The 19,164-nt window shown below is 35.2% G+C and overlaps 5 protein-coding genes across 7 annotated transcripts; 3 read left to right on the top strand and 2 right to left on the bottom strand.

The window, feature by feature from the left end:
- Positions 1-2,931: 2,931 nt before the first annotated feature.
- LOC140671028 (uncharacterized) lies at positions 2,932-7,854 on the bottom strand. Of its 2 annotated transcripts, none has more exons than XM_072902044.1 (4): positions 7,303-7,854; positions 6,111-6,242; positions 4,914-5,521; positions 2,932-4,533 (listed from the first exon to the last, which is right to left on the bottom strand). In XM_072902044.1, the coding sequence occupies exons 1-3, from the start codon at positions 7,357-7,359 to the stop codon at positions 4,946-4,948; spliced, it is 765 nt and encodes a 254-aa protein (XP_072758145.1). In that variant the 5' UTR covers positions 7,360-7,854; the 3' UTR covers positions 2,932-4,533; positions 4,914-4,945. The 2 variants fall into 2 exon arrangements, with proteins under 2 accessions (XP_072758145.1, XP_072758146.1); XM_072902045.1 differs by having other exon boundaries at positions 6,135-6,242; positions 7,303-7,621.
- A 257-nt stretch (positions 7,855-8,111) lies between these two features.
- On the bottom strand, positions 8,112-10,411 carry Cstf50 (cleavage stimulation factor subunit 1 Cst50). 2 transcript variants are annotated; one of them, XM_072902024.1, is made up of 4 exons: positions 10,173-10,411; positions 9,073-9,976; positions 8,853-8,946; positions 8,112-8,729 (listed from the first exon to the last, which is right to left on the bottom strand). In XM_072902024.1, the coding sequence occupies exons 1-4, from the start codon at positions 10,241-10,243 to the stop codon at positions 8,485-8,487; spliced, it is 1,314 nt and encodes a 437-aa protein (XP_072758125.1). In that variant the 5' UTR covers positions 10,244-10,411; the 3' UTR covers positions 8,112-8,484. The 2 variants fall into 2 exon arrangements, with proteins under 2 accessions (XP_072758125.1, XP_072758126.1); XM_072902025.1 differs by having other exon boundaries at positions 10,068-10,209.
- An 88-nt stretch (positions 10,412-10,499) lies between these two features.
- Positions 10,500-11,276, top strand: Rpp20 (ribonuclease P protein subunit p20). The gene is made up of 3 exons (XM_072902050.1): positions 10,500-10,701; positions 10,909-11,077; positions 11,137-11,276. Exons 1-3 carry the CDS (start codon positions 10,528-10,530, stop codon positions 11,256-11,258), a joined length of 465 nt encoding a protein of 154 aa, XP_072758151.1. The 5' UTR covers positions 10,500-10,527; the 3' UTR covers positions 11,259-11,276.
- A 94-nt stretch (positions 11,277-11,370) lies between these two features.
- LOC140671032 (transmembrane protein 203) lies at positions 11,371-11,883 on the top strand. Its single transcript, XM_072902051.1, has one exon. It carries the CDS (start codon positions 11,371-11,373, stop codon positions 11,782-11,784), a length of 414 nt encoding a protein of 137 aa, XP_072758152.1. The 3' UTR covers positions 11,785-11,883.
- A 501-nt stretch (positions 11,884-12,384) lies between these two features.
- On the top strand, positions 12,385-19,052 carry LOC140671023 (uncharacterized). The gene is made up of 9 exons (XM_072902019.1): positions 12,385-13,091; positions 13,551-13,764; positions 13,854-14,064; positions 14,155-14,419; positions 14,541-14,699; positions 14,771-15,385; positions 15,490-15,899; positions 16,021-16,228; positions 16,392-19,052. Exons 1-9 carry the CDS (start codon positions 13,064-13,066, stop codon positions 16,619-16,621), a joined length of 2,340 nt encoding a protein of 779 aa, XP_072758120.1. The 5' UTR covers positions 12,385-13,063; the 3' UTR covers positions 16,622-19,052.
- The last annotated feature ends 112 nt before the right edge of the window (positions 19,053-19,164 follow it).

Here is a 19,164-nt window from a genome sequence, read left to right as displayed (position 1 = left end):
TAAGTTGTAAGTCTAAATGTGTCTCAATTGATGTTTAAATTTATTCTTAGGAGAAAATCCAATAATAATATGGCAAATCAACTACAAGGATAAAAATACTATGCTTCCTCCTTTGTATTTCATTAGTGCTGTTCGTCAAAATTTAAAATCTTGAGAAAAAAGATTATTGTGATTATTCATTAGGATTATTTTAAATATGATAGATATTTTTCAAAGAGTATATTAGGATTAGCAATAGGCTATATTAATTATAATTATGCCTCTTTAATTATTATTCAAAAACATAATAATTTCAAGCAAAATATCCGCGGGTTAGGTCTAAAATATTAATCTGTTAAAATACTTAAGAGACTATGTAAGTTAAGAATCTTGTATTACTTAAGAGACTATGTAAGTTAAGAATCTTGTATAATCCATTAGTAATATTAAGTTTACTAAAGTTCTTCACATTTATACAATTTTTACTTAAGATTATTAACCTTTATACAACTTTTGCTAAACCTTTTGCGAATAAATGATACAAATTAATCGTCTTCTCTGTGTGCTTCCATTACATTTTTCTATCCGTTCGTAAAAAAATGAACTATTTAAAATGTTAGTAAATTTTTTACATCTTAATACATAACTTTAATAATTATTTTTATATTATATTTTTTTACGTTATTTTACTCTCAGCATAAATTACTTTCACGTTTAAAATTAAAAAAAAAATCTTTTAATTATATATATATATATTGTATCGGTAACAAAAAATTGTATAAATTTAAAAGAGACACCAACAAATTGCTGAATGAAATTAATTGAATAGACTTATCAACGCAATCAAATCTCGCTAATAAATCGTGATGAGCAAACTTGGGAGAGAATATGCGTATTACGTTATATTATGATCAACGGATAAACTGTACGACCTCGACAACACACGCAACGTCGGCGTCAGCAATGTTATCTGAAATTTCTGTAAATGTACTCATATTTCAAGGAGATTATGCAACGTATCGGAATACTCACTTCGCGACTGTTTACCAGAGAAGGAAACGTTATAATGTACTTTTCCCAGGTTTTATTAATCGAAGCAATTTACTTACAAAAGTCAACCTGGAGCAAAGAAAGAAGATATGCGGAATGACTGTCATCATGATGCTTATATACTTCTATTATATAATAAAAATATCATATAACAAAGAGATCAATATATTACTTATGACATAGATTACGAGAAGTGAAAAAAGATGATCATCTTGTGTTAAAAACAATCTACGTATTCATAATGATTAAAAAATTACATGGAACAAAAAAGATAATTATATAAGATCTTATGACAAAGCTTTTCATTACTTTCTCGTATCTCTATCACTAATAAGGTGATATTCTTGTCTTTATAATATATAATTCACATTAATAAATATATAAAATAAGTAATTATTAATATAATTTTATATTATAAAATAATATATATTTTATAAAAATATTTATAATATATTATATTAAAGACTCTAATCGCAGGAAAAAAAATGAAATATTAAAATTTATTGATTTTTCTGAAAGAATACCATATTTGCTCTTGTAGTTTTTATTAGTGTATAAAATTTAGACATTTTAGTTCAACGTATGTTGATTTTCTCTTTTCTATACTTTTATTCACACATAGTTAATTAAAATTTAGAATGTTTTATTTTTTAAAATTCCATATGTAAAGAGAGGCAGGCTCACTTAAATCTGGATTAATTAGTAGGTATTTATAAAATCAGTCTCATAAATTTGGATAGAATTAGTCATTATTGGATTTGATCTACTCTAATTAAATGTAATAATAAATAAATGTATAATCACGTATATCCTTACTTATACATTAAAACTTGAAAGATCATATAAGTGTATTTGTATTGTGTAAATTGTATATTACTTTTGTAGTATCGTTATTTAGAACAATAAGACATTCAAAGGGTTAAAGAGATATTTAATATTAGATTATCATAGAAATTAACATGTATGTCAATTATCAATAGTATATGTATACTGTTAGAAATTTATTTAATGTTATATAAAAGGGATATTTATATATAAGCACATGAACTTGAAATGTAAACGTCTCTGATGAATAAATCTACAAGAGCACTATTAAAACAAAAAAGTTCTTCAGTTAGTTGATACAATAAAATTTAACAAATTTAGCGATTAATTGTTAACGAAACCGAGTACTTTTTTACATATGCGTATATTTCACAAAAATTCTAATATCGAACCGTACAATAATTTTCCCCATATATATGTGTGAAAAGAAAAAATTATTCCTAAACACCTTAAAAGCGATACAGCTACGTAAATTCGGCATTACAGAGCTTGATTTTGATTCTTAAGTCATCGGTATTTTCTACATTCGTATATTATACAATAAGCTAATGCTAGAGGCACCCTAACAGCTGAGATTTACAAAAAGTAATCAAGAAAAGGTCCAGTGTGATACACGAAGCTTAATGTTGAACTATTTACACGTATATTACACTTGATCTTCGCTATATACAATCGAAAATCTCAGGAGGATATTACTGATAATTAAAAAAAAAAAAAAAAAACAAAGATGGAATGGTTTCTTCATAACATACAGTTTCGATAAACATAAGAGTGCGACTTATAAGGAAATGCTTATAGAGACTATACTCTCGTGCTACTACTTGGTGTCCATAAATCTATTTGGCATTAGAGAGGCCAGGAAATCTGTTTGAAATTTTATATATACTTTCACGTAGTACTATTATTAATTTTTATTGCAAATTTCCGCGTTCAAGGGTTAATGTGTTTTATATATTTCCACGAGAGAAAATCCTTATTCCTCATTGCACACATAATATTACATAATAAAACTTGCTGTCTTAAATTCTGGCGTAGTTACCGTTGATATCTCGTCAAATGGAATAAACTCTATAGACGTGCATTGATCAATTGTATAATCTATCTGTACACTCACAACACAGTTCAAATACACAATAATATTAACATATTTAATATTGGACTGATAAAAACGAGGAGGAGGGGAATAGAGGCATGAAAAGGGAAAAACGGGTCGCGTTGAAAGATAAGAAAAATCACAACGATATCCAGAATGAAAAATGAGAATAGTGAAAAATTAACATACACATGCATACGTTTGTATATGTGTATGTATAAATAAAATTTAATATTATTTATTTTCTTTTATTTTTTATAATCGAAGAGAGGCCAGGATTGCAAGGGATCACGAGACCCATAAGCGAGACCGTGTTCCATATTTCATTTCAAAAAGTCGAGTTAATGACAGACGTGGAGGGAATTGGAGACGTCCCAGGCGCCGTGACCTTACGATTATAAACATTTGTCTTCCCGATCACGGTTAAAGTGGAAAAAGCTATAAATATAATCTACTGATATAGTGTTGGTTCGTTTACATCAATTAACTAATACTAGCAACAGAGTTTAACGATTGGTTAAAAAATTATCATTCGTGGACACTTTATGCGAAGGAGGAAAGCAAAATAGATAACGCTGCGACGCGTTTCTCAGAAATTTTATTTTCGCATAATTCATGAAAAAGAGAAATCATTTCACCATAATTCTCATATATTCCATTTCATTCAGTCACTATTTATATACGATAAAAGTATTACAGTAATTTGCTATGTACGAATTAATCTTTATAGCTACTTTCATATCAGATCTGAATCGTAGGCTCATTATACTATAGGATCCCGGATATCAGTTCTGATTTGAAAACAACTTCTTTCTCTTCTCTCTATATAAGTCCATATTAAATATATTTTACAATAATATTATCATTGTACATGAGAACAACGTATGCTCTACACCTCACGTTGCTTATCGCTAATTAACCAGTGCAAAAGAAGAATTTTCACTACGTTCGATGAATAGAATAAAATTTTAAATATATATTATATATATATAATGTACATAATATATAGGTATCATAACCATTTTCATCAATGAAAATAAACTTAGCTAGATTAGCTTTATAGAGTTAGAAATTATATTAAAAGAAAATAATAAGAATAATGTGGAAGAGAATAAGAATGACTCAAACAGCAAAACCTAAAAGACATTTAAAATCCGTCTAAATGACGGAATGTGAAAACTTTGGAATCGTATTGCACTGACGAAACTGAATTAAAGCTAAATTAATACATAATTTGGCTCTTCCTAAATTATTATTAAGTAATTATAAGTAGTATATAAGTGCATATATATAATATATATAATATATATAATATATATAACATATATAATATAAGCAGAGATAAATTTAGTTAATTTTAAACTCTAAATCACGTCAGTACAATAGATTTTATAACTTTTTTTAACATCTTTATCATGTTTTCTGAAAAGAGTTATGTCTGGAAGTAATAGTCTGGAGATAAAATTAAAGCAAAACTCTAAATGCGCTGGTTGAAGCAACGATCGACAAGAAGGTGTTAATTAGTTAAAATAGACGAGGGGGACTGGATTTGTGTGACCCCAATATGTGCGCCGCCTTGGTACCTCCTATAGTAAAATAAATTTTGTGTTAATATTTTTTTTTTACAAAATTCAATCAATTAGATGCAAAGTATAATTTTAAACAAAAAGAATGTACAGTTAAAAGTCCTTGTTCACAATATTTTCCATAGTCGCAGAGTAAAAAATTTATAAAATTTGTTCTTTTAATTCGCGACCAGAAATTTTGCCGTCAAAATTTAAATTCTATTCTATTATCTTTGTTTCATAGAAATTAATCTTTAATGGTTGAAGAAGCAAGCCTGATTTTTAAATAAATCTCACATTCGCAGAACTTATCCTCCACGAACAAGGAGCTTTGACTGTACATTATAGACAGTATTAAAATACTGTCGGTTAAAATAGTGCAAAAAAAATAAATTACTTACATAAAAGTAGTTGTAAAACAGGCGAAGAGAGGTTATTCCTTATTTTCCTCGGTAGTAACAGTGTTGGAGGGATTTTGGGAATCCGATGAGGATAAAGGTGGCGCTTCCGCTGCTGTGTCCGTCGCATCTTGACTCGAGTCCGAGCTGTCCTTTACTTCCTCTTGTTTCTTTTCTTCGCTGGGAGAGGTGCTTTTAGCTTCGTCCACGTTCTCAGACTCTTCCGTTACTTTCTCGTCCTTGGAATTGGCCTCGGATGTTTTCTCAGTATCTTTACTGTCCGCGGCCTCCGCATTTTTATCTTCATTTTGTAGTGCTTTGCTGTCTTTTTCATCTTTTCCCTCCTCCTTTTCCTCATCTACCTCCATCTTTGTAGACTCCTCTTCCGTGTGTTTTTCGCTTTTGTTATTGGACGTTTCTTCATCGGTATTGTTTTCATTATTCTTCTCTTGCCTCTTTGGGCGTCCACGTCGGCCACCACCGCCTTTTGACGATGTTTCCCTTTTCTCCTTTTTAGGAGGCGATGGCACTGGCGTTGTCGAAGTTAGGCCTCTGGCTGAACTGCGGGTGCGTCTTCTGCCTTCCACTTCACCGACAGATTTGTTCATACCCTGTAATAACACGCCGAGTTAGTTCAAACGAGGAAAAATACAATTTAAAATAATATTGAAGAATGATTTTCATCAGAGATAGAAACCACGCGCGAATCGCAAAATATATTAATTTAATAATACTCCGTATATATTTATACTACGTTTAAAGTATACATTTATGATATATTTTTAATTAACATTTATGAAATCAATTTTTCACCGTGATCGGTACACGCCAAAATATGAAAAAAGTATTCTTTCGAAATACTATTAGTATTATTACAGCATTAGAATATACATAGCAAATTATAATTGGCGCCTACGCAGCGATTGGTTCCTCGTGCCCCACCGTGCGAGGACGCTTATTTCCCTCCTCGTCGCCCCCTCTCCGGCCGATCTGCGTCCCCACTCCTGACGCCCTATGCACTCACGTAGGCAGCAGGCAGAGTCGACGACGGAGAGGCTAAAACGGAGGGAAATAAACGGGCGAGGGGAAGGAGACGAGGACCTTGACCGCCAGGACCTCGAGATTTTGGATAAATGCGATAAGCCGGTTTCTCTCCGATATGACGCGAAAAGTTTTTCCTGCTTCAGATTTTCAGATTACCGCGTGATTCTTCGCGAGACGCACCTTTAGGATTGCCTCACCCTCCTGAGCGGTCCTTTCAAGAGTGGAGAGCCTCTTGGTGCCACCTCGTTTGTTTTTCGTCGGAGTCGGTTTCTCCTCCGTCGACTGTTCCTGCAAAATTACCGAGTTTCCTTTATTCACTCGCTCTTATACGCATGCACGTTATATGCACGCACACAACATACATGATTCATATATGTGTGTGTGGTGTGTGTGTGTGTGCGTGTGTGTGCGTCACATTATCTATACATTGAGAAAATGCCTGTTATGCAGTCGCGCGCGTCTCAAGATTATTCTAGAGTTAAGAGTCACGGTAGAAGAAAGAAGCGAAGACGGCACGGTATGATAATTACGACGCTCGCGTGATAAGATTATCAGGGACCGTTGAACCGAGACCATCGTCTCGTTCAAGTTTCCCGCCATTTTGCCGTCCGCATCGTATCACCGACGTTCTACGCCTCGCGCGCGACTCTCGTGCCCGGCCGTCGACGACGACGTCCCGGCTGGACGTGGACCGTCACGCCGGCGACCGCCATCGCGCGACCGCGGCCACGTTCCTGGCGCGACGCCGCCGCGATTTCCCGCCTTTTTGCGCGGCACCGATCATACGGCGTACGGGCCAGAAGCGAAAGAAAGAATGAAAGAGAGAGAGAGAGAGAGAGAGAGAAAAGAGAGAGAGAGAGAGAGAGAGAGAGACAAGATTGCTCCGATAGAAGCGGAGCGATCCATTGAAGAGAGGCTCGCGCGAGTAAAAAAACATCCACCATCTTTACCGATGACGACGCGAGACCGGCAAGACGGGGATATGCGTTGCGTGCGTGCGTGCGTACATATGTACGGCGCAGCTACGTGAAATCGCCGGACGGGCGGGCGACCGGTGCGGGGTCACGGCGCGGAGGCGTGCGGCGCCGTCGCTCGACGCGCGACACCACATGGCCGCGCGTCGCGACGCCACGACGTAGTAGACGTACACGGCGCGGCGTACGCCGCCGCCGCCGCCGCCGCCGTCGTCGTCGTCGTCGTCGTCCGGAATCCGCGCGAACGTAACGAGCGTCACCGTGGCCGCGGGGAGGGAAGGGGGGGCCAGCCTCCACCGCACACACGCCGCTCACGGCATGAAAACTCGGCTTGACGAAGATGTTCCTGACGTGACCGCCGGCACGTCGCTTACCTTGGACGCATCCTCGATGTTGTTGTCGTTCTTGGTCTCCGTCTTGGTGTCAGACATCTCTTCGCGTGCGAATCACTCAAAAACACTGGGAAATCCACGGTTCCACGGCGAGAATTCGCGCTACGCCCGGTCGCACTGTTTATACGATAAAGAAAGATGGCGGTTAGCGTGGGTCACGTGACACCTCGTCAAACCTCAGAGCGGGAGTTCGGCGCGCCGCCCGGCGCCGTCGCGACGAACTATGCGCGTAGCGACGCGCACGAGGAACCGAGCATCCAAATTCCTTCATCGTTTATCGCGCCTCGATTTTTTATTACTCAAATAGACAAAATTATTTATATATACATATTATATATATCGACATGTCATCAAAATACGATGATGGGATATTAAATCTTGAAAAAATCATGAAATCAGGTAAAATGTCACAAATTTTGTACAATTATTTAGCATTTTAAATCGCCGGAATCACATCACTTGCCGTCACATAATTAAAAAATATAAACAATCATAGAATATCACCGAGGAAGAATTAAAATCAGTATAATTTTATAATAAATCGCACTTTGATGAAAATATTGCTTAATTATGCTTAATGTTTTAAGGTTTTTATATCTATTTTAGAGTAATTTCAAAAATTATTTTCACGAACGTCTGTCGTATATATATATTAAATCAAGTTACAGTCAACCTAACACGCACGCGCGTACTTACCTGATTTAAAAATTGTTTTTACATTATATTATATTATATATTTTTATATTGTCCTGTCCTGAACATATAGTCAGTCGATAATTTATAAAATCATGTAAGAGTACAATTAGGATTTTTAATTATATATGCTGTTTTGAGACAGAGATAAAATTCTCTTTTGCACTTGTTTACATGAGAGTTCATTATGAGAGAAAAATATTATTAAAAATAATATATTATTTATATTGTAGCACAAATAAAATAATAAAATGTGCAAAAATATTTCTTGCTTAGAATCTAAATAAAGCAAAATCAGATAAATATGTAACATTTTTCTCGTAATTATCTTATGTCAAAATATGCTCGAGCTATAATACATGCATAATATATACCTTTAAGTTCAGCGTAATTTTACCTTTTTATAAAATTGGAAATTATCAGAAAGAATATTCTGGTCTGTTAGTGTCCTTTAATTTTAATAGCAAGCCACTAGTGAGTCGGCATTCTTCGAAACCAAAATCTTGCCCTAAAATCATCACTACATGTCAAAAAAGCAGGAGCAGTTGGTGAATGCACGATTAGTCTCACGGGACCATTGTGACCCAAGGATAAGAGTTGTTTTCTTGATGCATTACGAGAATTCCAAGCGCACAATGAAGTAGTAGCTTCATCGGGAAACATCACGTAATCTTCGGTATGATTAAAGATAGCCTGTGCCTTGTGTTCCTGTTTACCTGTTGAAAAAAACATCGTACCGTGAGTTGCATGATATTATCACAATAATATCATAATAATAACAAGGTATACCGCACCAAAAATATATTCCATATATGCCTAAACCCTTAAAAAATTTTTACCTGTAGTTCCAGCACCTGTATATGCTATTAAACATCTGCTAGTAGACAATTCCCACAACTTTATCAAGGAATCTTTTCCTGAGGATAGTAAATACTGGAAAATTCAAAATTACACAATTACTCAGTACAACTCGGGAATATATAAATGGGCAAATGTTTCCTCTGCAATTTACAATGTATCTTAAATCTTGTGCAACGTTACTTGCACCATATTTACTACCTTGCCATTCCTCGTGAAGGTCACCGAGCATACTTCATAACCATCGTGTGCTTTCACAAAGGTATTAATACATCGATTCGACACACCATCCCAGAGCTTGATGCTACCGTCCTTTCCAGCCGACGCGTAAGTCTTTGCATCAGGTGAATACTTGATGCTCGTTATCCCAGCTGTATGTTGGTGACTCGGTATGCTACACACGAAGCACTGTGCAGTATTCACATCGTACAACCTAACTACCGGATGATTAGTTCCAACAATGAGGAAATCTCCAGTGGGATGAAAAGATAAACACCGGATTTGATCGGCATCCGTGATAGTCCTAAACGCTTTTTTGACACTAGCTTTACTGAAATCGAATAGCTTTACGGAGAAATCGCGGCTACCAGACACAAGTATAGGTTCCCTAGGATGAAACTCCAAACACGTCACTTCTTCCAAATGATCGTATAAGGTTCTTATGACTGGATGTCCACCAGTCTGATCTCCAGGAGCCATCTCGTCCGGAGCGGACTTGGCGAGCATTCTGTCTACATCCAAAATTTTTATCGAAGCATCTACAGAACCAGTAGCGATCAACTGCCCATCTGCTGAGAAAGCTCCCGCTCTGCAGTTTCCTTTATGGGATGTAACATATGCAGTTTCGTATTGTGCCGGTTCTGGAGCCTGTGTCTGAGTCTCTGTCTCAAATTCCAAATCTAGTCCAGGTCCTAAAGTATTGTCAAAGCTTGAAGCAAATGTGGACACATTGTTGCTGGTATCCTTCTTAGAACGATCCGGCTCGTGGGCAGCGCCGATTAACATCAAATGAAGCAATCGATCCGAGGGTGGACACGGCGGTTCCGCTTGTATCATGTTGGACAGTTGCACGGCTAATGTCTGATGACCATCATAGAACAACTGACTGAAATATTCAATACGACTTACTCAACCCATTGTTCTTACATTATTGTTATCAGTCATTGAAATTATAATTGTAAATCAATGTTGCGAACCTATGTAATCGACCGTTCACGTTTCAGAAAGATTACAGAGACATTACTAGCAAAGAAGCTGGAAATTCAACTGGGATGCGTGTGAAAGAGACGATTATACACAACCTGATCATCAGTCTGTAGAGCAGTTCTCTGCTCTTTATCATGTTCTTCGGATCCACTTCGGGTTCCTTCATCGCGCCCTGGCTCGGCGTGTTTCCTGTTGGAGACTGAATATTGACGGCTTTTGTTAAGACTTTAAAAAAAAAACCACAAACCGCCCCTCGTCAATCGATGAATCCCCGGCGTCTTGAGAGGTTATGTCGCGTTGTTGTCAGTGACCCACTTGATTACGTACTCGTCACCTACTTCTACACTGCCATTCGATTGGTGCAATCGGCAGTTCCGACGGAATTGGCCAATCGGTGCGCGCCATTAGCAGCGAGAACTCCACGTGATACCGTCTGCAAAAAATGTCAGAATGGCCGAGGCAAACGATAATTCGAGGGGGTTGAGCGAAACCACCCCCAAACGAAAGGATATACGCTGTAAAACTGGCTTGTCAAATTCCAAGCATGTTCTGCGAAAGAAACAGTCCCTCGAATTGAAGAAAAACGGCAGGGATATATACGTAAACAATAAAACTTCCTTCAAGGTATCTCACTTTTCGTAGAAATCCTAACCTTCGAGGAGTTGCAAAACAACTTTTAAAATCGAGATATATATGCTGAATAATTTTCTCGAATTAAATAGTATCATCTGAAAAAGACGAAATCATCTCTTGTACTTTTAATTCGAGACCAACATGTTTTTGAATTTTATTAGGTTTACTGAAGTATTGATGTATGTATTTATTTTAAAGGGACAATTATACAAGTGTGAAAAACTATTCGATAAGGGCGCATCAGAGCTAGTTATCCATGGTCTTGGAGCTGCTGTGTTTAAAGCAGTCAATTTAGCCTTGAAATTGAAGGAGATTCATTATGGGACTTTAGATCTTGATATAAAAACTTCTACCGTAACTTTAGTGGGTATGTGTACTATTTTTTGTGCAAAGATTTGTACAGTTAATTATGCCTATTTTTTGCAGATGAATTAGAAACATTGGACGATGATGCAGATTATGAAGTAAGTAATAGACAAAACTCTGGCATACACATACGTGTCTTCAGAAGAGTGCCATTCGCTGTACTGAGATCTAAGGCAAAGTGACGCTGATTCTACCAAACAATGCGTTTGAGCAATAAGTTTACGCATATATTATTATATCCTAATTCACTATAATATCGCAATATAGTTGGCGCAAACTTGTATTATTTTTACGATGATTTTTTCTTTGAATGAACTTGTTCACTGGTTAGGCTTGACAATTTTTGAGATATGGATCAACTTGGTTGCATTAACATTCTTTACTGTGCTGCTAGCTTTAAAATTAGACGAGAATTATTTTCTGGGAGCGTCAGGATGGTGGGAAGTATTTTCGCCGCTTTTTATAGCCGATGGTCTGAATACATACTTTTGTGCAATTATATTCATAAGAATGTACATGGAGGGAATGATCAAAGTGGGCATTTTACGAGCAATCTGGAGCCTGATTTCGTTACTTTTGGTCTTTGTATTTAAATATCTTTTGTGTAAAAAACTGTCTGGACAAAGCACGTTGGAATACTCGGAAGTTTTGAGTCCTGTATTTATTCTTCTGCAACTGATTGCAGTTAGAGCTTGTCAACTACATTAAAGGAAGTGAAAAATTTTCTTCTATGTAAGATAGTGCTTCCACAAAGCATCTGCCATATATGATAACAAATATTATCATGTACCATATAATACTTGTATATATATATCACTTTTCATCATAAATTTAGTATCTAGATAAAGTTATTTAAAAAAATGTTTCATCTGTAAATGTCACTTCATATTTTTATCCTGCCTATTTAATATTATGCAAGATGATTTGTTGGAAAGAGATATGTATTATGGTATGTGGTGTACAAATTTAATAATTATTCTTTTGAATTTAAAAGAAAAGTGGTACAGGAATATTAATTAAGATTGTGCAGTAATATATGTTGGCAAATAATATGTTCATTCCATAAATATTTTGAACATATATATTGTATAATAATGTACTGTGGCTCTTTTTGGTAATTTATATTAGTTTATATGTCTATTAATACAAACTTAACTTTTGTAATGTATTGATTCCCAATGGAAATAGAACAAATACATATTTTTTCTAAATAGGAAATTTTTGTCTGATTATATTATTATCTTAATTTATATATTATTGCTACTCTTTTTATATTAGCCAAATATCAACTTCGTTCATAATTTTCCAATTAAAAATTCCATATCATTTAACATATTTGGGAAAAGAATAAGTATTGGTCTTTATACCACGTTTCCTCCTCTTTCAAGTCGTTTAGATATCGATTTTTTAAAAGCTGATGCCCTGTGATTACAGGGTAAGATTTTACCTCGTATAATAAAAAAGTTCGATACGTAATATATTATCAGACTATTTTTATCTCCTTTGTAAGTTCCCCGTATTCTTTTATGCCGCGCAGTTGGAATTTATAATTCTTAGGAAACATCGATAAAACTAAGACAAAAGTTGCCTTTTACAAAAATAACAAGGCCGGTATGAATCATAACATAACATAGACCGATAAATTTAACGCTGCCCCATTTAAACTCTAAAGATAAACAACTGACCAGCAGGCCAGGTGCTTTGTGCTTTATGTGGGCATGTGTGTGCCTCCCCTCCCCAGCCCTCTCTTCACTAAGATCAATAATCCTAACTGAAGGGAGACAGTGGCTGTATTCAGTGAGAAGGGGTGCGTGAATCAAGCCATTCTATAGGTAAAGCCTGTTGCTGCTACCCACATTTCACCAACGTCATCCCGCGGAACGTCGTGCTACATTAAAGACGGCAACATATTAAACATTGTCTATCGTAAGACTGATTAACTGACATTACAAGATTCAGTGATGTGCTGTGGACATATCGAGGGATTATGGATAGGCTGGCTAACTGGACTCGTGGTCAGTTTTCTTTATCCCTTTTATAACTTAATTTTTAATACCCAGAGTTTACTACACACACATATATATATATATATATATATATACACATGTATATACATGTATATATATATACATGTATATATAGAACGAGTGCCATTTTTATATTTATAAAACGCGCGATTGGACATTCAATACCGAAATCATTGTATACATAAAGCGCACAATCTCTCGCGTAGCATGTCGTTGAAACTGATCTATATAGTTTAGAAAACTATATAGATGATGTTGCGAATATTTAAACGATCAATTACTTATAGTAGAAAATGTGACAACTAATGTATTACGTTTTATATAATATAGTATGTAGTATATAATATATATGAGTATATATTTTTTATTATAATATATATAATATATATATATATATATATATATATATAAGCGTCGTTTCTCACTCGAGTGTTATGTCAACTATAGGTGTAAACGTAACGATCCCAGCGCCTGTCGCCGGACAAAACTGTGTGTCAAACTCGTCGAACTCTGCGTTCCTAGACAAATCACTAGTTACTGTTCCGTCGTGGAGTTCGGTACAACAAGACTTAAGATGGATGTTCCTACTGCACACGTACGGTTTTGCATGCCTCTTCTTCGTACTTGGATTTTATACATTCTTCTCTATTCTAAATTTAAGGTATGTCTGTATATATGCATATCGACAACATTGACAACAATTTTATCATTACCTTTATTTAAAAAAGATTGTCTCTCTTTTTATTATAGATCTCTCATATCAAGCAGGCCGTTCATGTCCACGATTAATATATTCCTATGTTTGCTCGGAGCGTCGCGAGCCGCTTGCCTGTTCATAGATCCATACAATCTCAAGGAAACGATGCCCAAGGTCATCGGATCAATCATATGGGACATTGGATATCCATGCATTACGTCTGCCTTTTGTCTGATACAGTTGGCTTTCCTGCAATTGACAAAGGTGTTTATATTAAAATATAACAAGTTTAGGTAATATGTAAAACGTATATTGCTGTTACAAACTTTCTCACGTGGTTGACTATCTCAATAGCTGAAATTCGGTCCGGAAAGGATACAAAAAGAATCCTGCCTCAGTCTCATTATAACGGCGCATTTCTTCTTCATAATCGCCAGCGACATCACTCTGTCCTCCCATAATTGCTACATGGCGAAATACGTAGTTCAAGCAGCGTTTCTCGTATGGAGCATCTTCCTGTATCTCGCGTTCCTGCATGCGGCTTACAAAGTCGATCACCTGCTCCGTACCATGCCGAGCAGTATGTTGACACGAGACAATTCCAACGCACATCAAAAAGGTTTGCCTCTTAATGTACCTATGTTTTTTTTTTTCTTTTAAAATACCTGACTCTTTCGTATATTCACGTTCGTTTTCATGTAACTTGCTTCCAAGTTAAAGCACTCTTACTCGTGATTCAGGTATCATGCAGCTCGCAATGTTGGCGCCGTATAGTAATTTGGCAACCTCAGTCGCTGCCGCGCTTGTACCCACCTTACTTGGTCCCAAGATGAAGGGTCCAGAGGAATGCGAAGCTGCGAACGCGGGTAAAAGTACGGAAGAGACGATCGCGGAAGAAGGTAATACTTTATCACGAATCTCTCTTCCGGAGAGTATGATGAGTAGATCCGATTGAGACTTTTGTTTTTAGAATCGCGAGTCCCCGCCAAGGTGTACAAGGTGGAGGAACCGGCGCGGAAGGAAGCGAATCGTGTTGCGATTGTACCCACGTGCACTGTACAATTACCGTCGCAAGAACAGAAATCGGCAGTGCCGGAGGTCTATGTGAGACCGCCCACTCCCACCCCGTCGACCGCTAATCTGCCGATTATAACCGTGTCTAGTCCGAGTCGCAGAAGTTCAATGGCCAGCCGACGAGGCAGCGATACGTCCAACAAATCGTCGCGCAGAAATTCGGAGTGTAGTGTCAGATTTGTAAACGACGACGATATGTCCCCGATCATGGAAGGCAGACGCATGACCGAAGGTAGCCCCAGGCATTTGCCGAGGATACGAGGAGACGAGCCGCTTGAGAGAAGCCGCTCGCCTGACAATACACGACGATATTCGGAGAATATCACGCTGTCGGGCAGCAGCAGAGAATTGAGACGTTGCTCTGATTTCACCCACGAGAAGAACCGCGGCTCGCAGTTTGCGACTAAGCTTAGGAGGAACAGCGATTTTGGTAACCGGACACCTAGAAGAATGTTACCGCCTGAAAATGAACAAGCTAGATTGCCTAAAGTTCTAGATGTCAGTCCAGTGGGTAAATATCACAATACAAGAGTCACTATCTAATTTGGATATGTTTAATCAGATATGTAGATATTTTCTTTTATCTATATATATAAATATTTAACAAAATTTCAGGTTCAAGACGCAATTCCGATATTGATAATTTTGCATCGTCTCGACCAGACTTGCGTAGAAATTCCGAGAGCTGCTACCGACGTAACTCCGAATTTGTTCATATTAAGCCGTTAATTATAAATCGTCGAAGTAGCGATATCAGCATCAGAACTCTGGATAGGAGTCCTACGCACTTTCAGAGTATAGTACCTGTAAAGATGGAGACGCAGGAGAAATCCGAATCAGATTCGGATCAACCTGATTGCAGTGAGAAGGCGGCGCTGATGAAAGATAACTCAAAGAGCAAGGACGAAGAGACTAAAGCGCGTAAGAAGAATCTGTCATGGAACGATAAACCTATTGAAGACCCGGAGAATATTACGGCAGAGACAAACTTGCTTCCCGAAACACCTAACGAAGCAAGAGTTATGGTATGACTTATAATCTCATTAAATCTATGGAAAACATGCGTCTTTCGACGTCAATTTAAATATTTTTCTAGTCTCTGTCGGTGAAAATTCTATGAAAGTAATGTAAGCGCGTTATTTGTAGGGCACGGATTTTACTCTTCACTCGATACTGAATCACATCGCGTATGTGAACCGAGCAAAATCCGATACGCCGTTGCATATTCCGGAAGCAGACACCGCGGCTGCCCGGAAGTCTCAGATGCGAAGAGTATTAAATGTCACACGCGCCACTGCGATTCTAGGGATCCTTCTGTGCATCACGGACGCCTTTCGTATTTTTGGACCATACGGTATTTAATATAGTTATTAAATATAGAATAACTATAATAAATTAGAATAACAAGAATAATAAAAATTAAAAAATATAATAAAAACGAAAACGTTTTACTGATGTCTCTTTTGAAGGTAAAGGCACGAGTAAAATAATGCTAATATAATTCATTTGTTTTTAAGGACTCCTTGCTGATACTGTACAATATGGTGCAGAACCAGCACCGATGCAATTTCCTAAGCCGTGGCCATGGCTGTTATATCAAACGATATCAAGAATATTTGAACTTGTGATGGGCTGCGCTATGGCGAGTGTAACTAAACAGCCGTCAGTAAGTCCGCGACATCAATATCTGAGTAGTTATCCTAATTATTCCCCGCGTGTAAAACGGGGAACTAGTCCTTACATATGAAGCAATAGTTCATTCGAGCGTAATTTAAAGAATGAAGATGCCAAACGATAATTATTTTCGTTTATTTTACGAGATTTTAATATCATTCCACGTCACACGATGATTATACTATATTTTGATGTCATTCCTTGATTATTTTAAATAATCAAATTTACGTATATATTTACATATATACATATTATATACACACATATATATATATATATATATATATATATATAATGTATATGTAAAATATGTATATTACACACACATCGCGCGTACGTTCATGCACAAATATATCATATAGATATATATATATATATATCTCGATGTTTCGGCCATTTACATTCTTTATGCTCTTTAATGTTCTTTTCTTTTAATAGAAAAGAATTGTGTTATATACAATTTAATGATATTCTTATTTTCACACAAATAGTTATAATCATGAATTGGTAGCAATTTCTATCAAAGATCGTGCAAAGACATTGATACCTATACATGAGACGAGACAGAGTCTCGTAAAATGTGCTAAAAACATAGCAATAGATCAGTATAACATTTTATAAACACAAGATATGTGTTTAGACATCTGATAGCTCTGGTGCAATGATAATATTTCTAAAATCCACTTCTCGTGCAAAGTGTTCATTTGAGGCACGTATATCACAAAAACAGATATCTATTTTTTACATTAGTTTTTCGATAAATTAATTTAATGACTTTCATGACTATATTCTTCGCAGAAAGATACACGTACATATATATATATATATATATACACATATATATATATTTTTTCTGCTATTGAAATATATATCATTTTTTTAACTCATATAAAATCCATGGGGAATATTTTCGAAACAAAACAGAAAAAAAGAGAAAAAAAGAAACAGACTGTGTATATACATATAAACAAAAATGTTAAAAATAATCAACTTACGGATAACACATAAAAAACACGTTTTTACTATGTGTTTACAACCGCACCAATGCTTAGAAGTAAAAAGTATGAACCCAAATTCTCAAAGTGCCCTATTACTCAATGTTCAACAAAATTATTACAATGACTAAATAACATAGATGACTTATCTGCAAGTGGAATTTGTAACAGTGTTGTGATCCTACATGTGATACCATATTTATGTGTTTAGAAGAGGAGGCCATTTTACGCTTATGTAAGCTTATAAATAACACTATATTCCGTGAGATAAAAGACTGTAAAAGTGAATTTACGGATATAAAGTGGCTTTACAATTAAAAAAAAAAACAGCTATATCTAGTTATAGAGCTTTATTATAATTGTGTTCATTTTATTTCACTTTCCACTAAGGTATATATATAGATATGTTAGGTATTATATTTTATTTCCGAAAACCGCAAACGCGCGTGCATTCGCAAGACATTTATTTATATATTTTAATTTATAAATTTTGAACAATATATATACACTTTTTCTAGAAAGTGAAAAATTCGTTTCTTTTGCGTACATAGTATTGTATATATTACTATATTTTGCTCATTATGTACAAATATTTAGACACTATTTTATATATATTTATTTTTTTCATTATATATTCAATATATATCAATTTTCTATTTATATATGTATATCATTTTGTTATAATCTTGCTATAGAAAAACCAAATATAGAACAAGTGAGAAATCTAGTAATAATACTTACAGGAGCATAAAAGGTCTCTCAATAATTATCTGTTTGAAATTTATATAGTATAATAAAATTAGAGTAATATATCTAAAATATATCATTGATGTTTCATGTGCCAAATACTCGTGTTAACTATTTTAAATGTTTACAAGAGATACAAAATCTTATTCTAACAAGAACTCTTCTATAAAAAAAAAACTATAGGCATAGATAAATATTTATATACAATTGGATATGTACAATAACAAACAACTATTGTTTTAATCAAATTGATAGACTTTGAAATTATAATATATATATATATATAATTACTATTTTTACTGATGCAAGATTGTAATGTATATTGCAGTTCCAATGGTTACATACTACATATATATATATTATTAAAGTTTTCACAGAGATTCTCTATTGTGTGCATCTGATTAGAAAAGTTAATAATTTCTTAACACATGACTATTTGGTATATAATTAAATATAGTTATCTACATATAATAAAGCTGTGAATTATGATAAATATTATATACTACAGTTTCAATCAAGATCAATTTTGCCATAACTGTTATTAATGACTTATAAAGGAATACCTCCTGAAAAACATTCTCGAAATATCACACCCAAAAGTATAAAAGATATCATGTAGCACGTAAAAAGCACTGACTTTATTCTTAGCAATATAACTTTTTTGACCAAGTAAAAAAAATGTCGGTTGATTTTTAGATAATTTGTACATCTATGTTCTATGCGTAATGGGAATTTGTCTTGTAGTAGCTCAGTAGCCAAAAGTAGAATATAAAAATCGCTATCATTTATATTGCTTTATCTAGTCAAAAGATATTATCATATTGTTATACTTAAGAAATATTAATATATAATCAACACAACATGTAAAAGATTT

Source organism: Anoplolepis gracilipes, chromosome 11 (assembly GCF_047496725.1).
Source record: "Anoplolepis gracilipes chromosome 11, ASM4749672v1, whole genome shotgun sequence".
NCBI classification, from domain to species: Eukaryota; Metazoa; Arthropoda; class Insecta; order Hymenoptera; family Formicidae; genus Anoplolepis; species Anoplolepis gracilipes.
The sequence above is the reverse complement of the archived record's forward strand: the minus strand, read 5'-3'. Positions and strand labels throughout refer to the sequence as shown.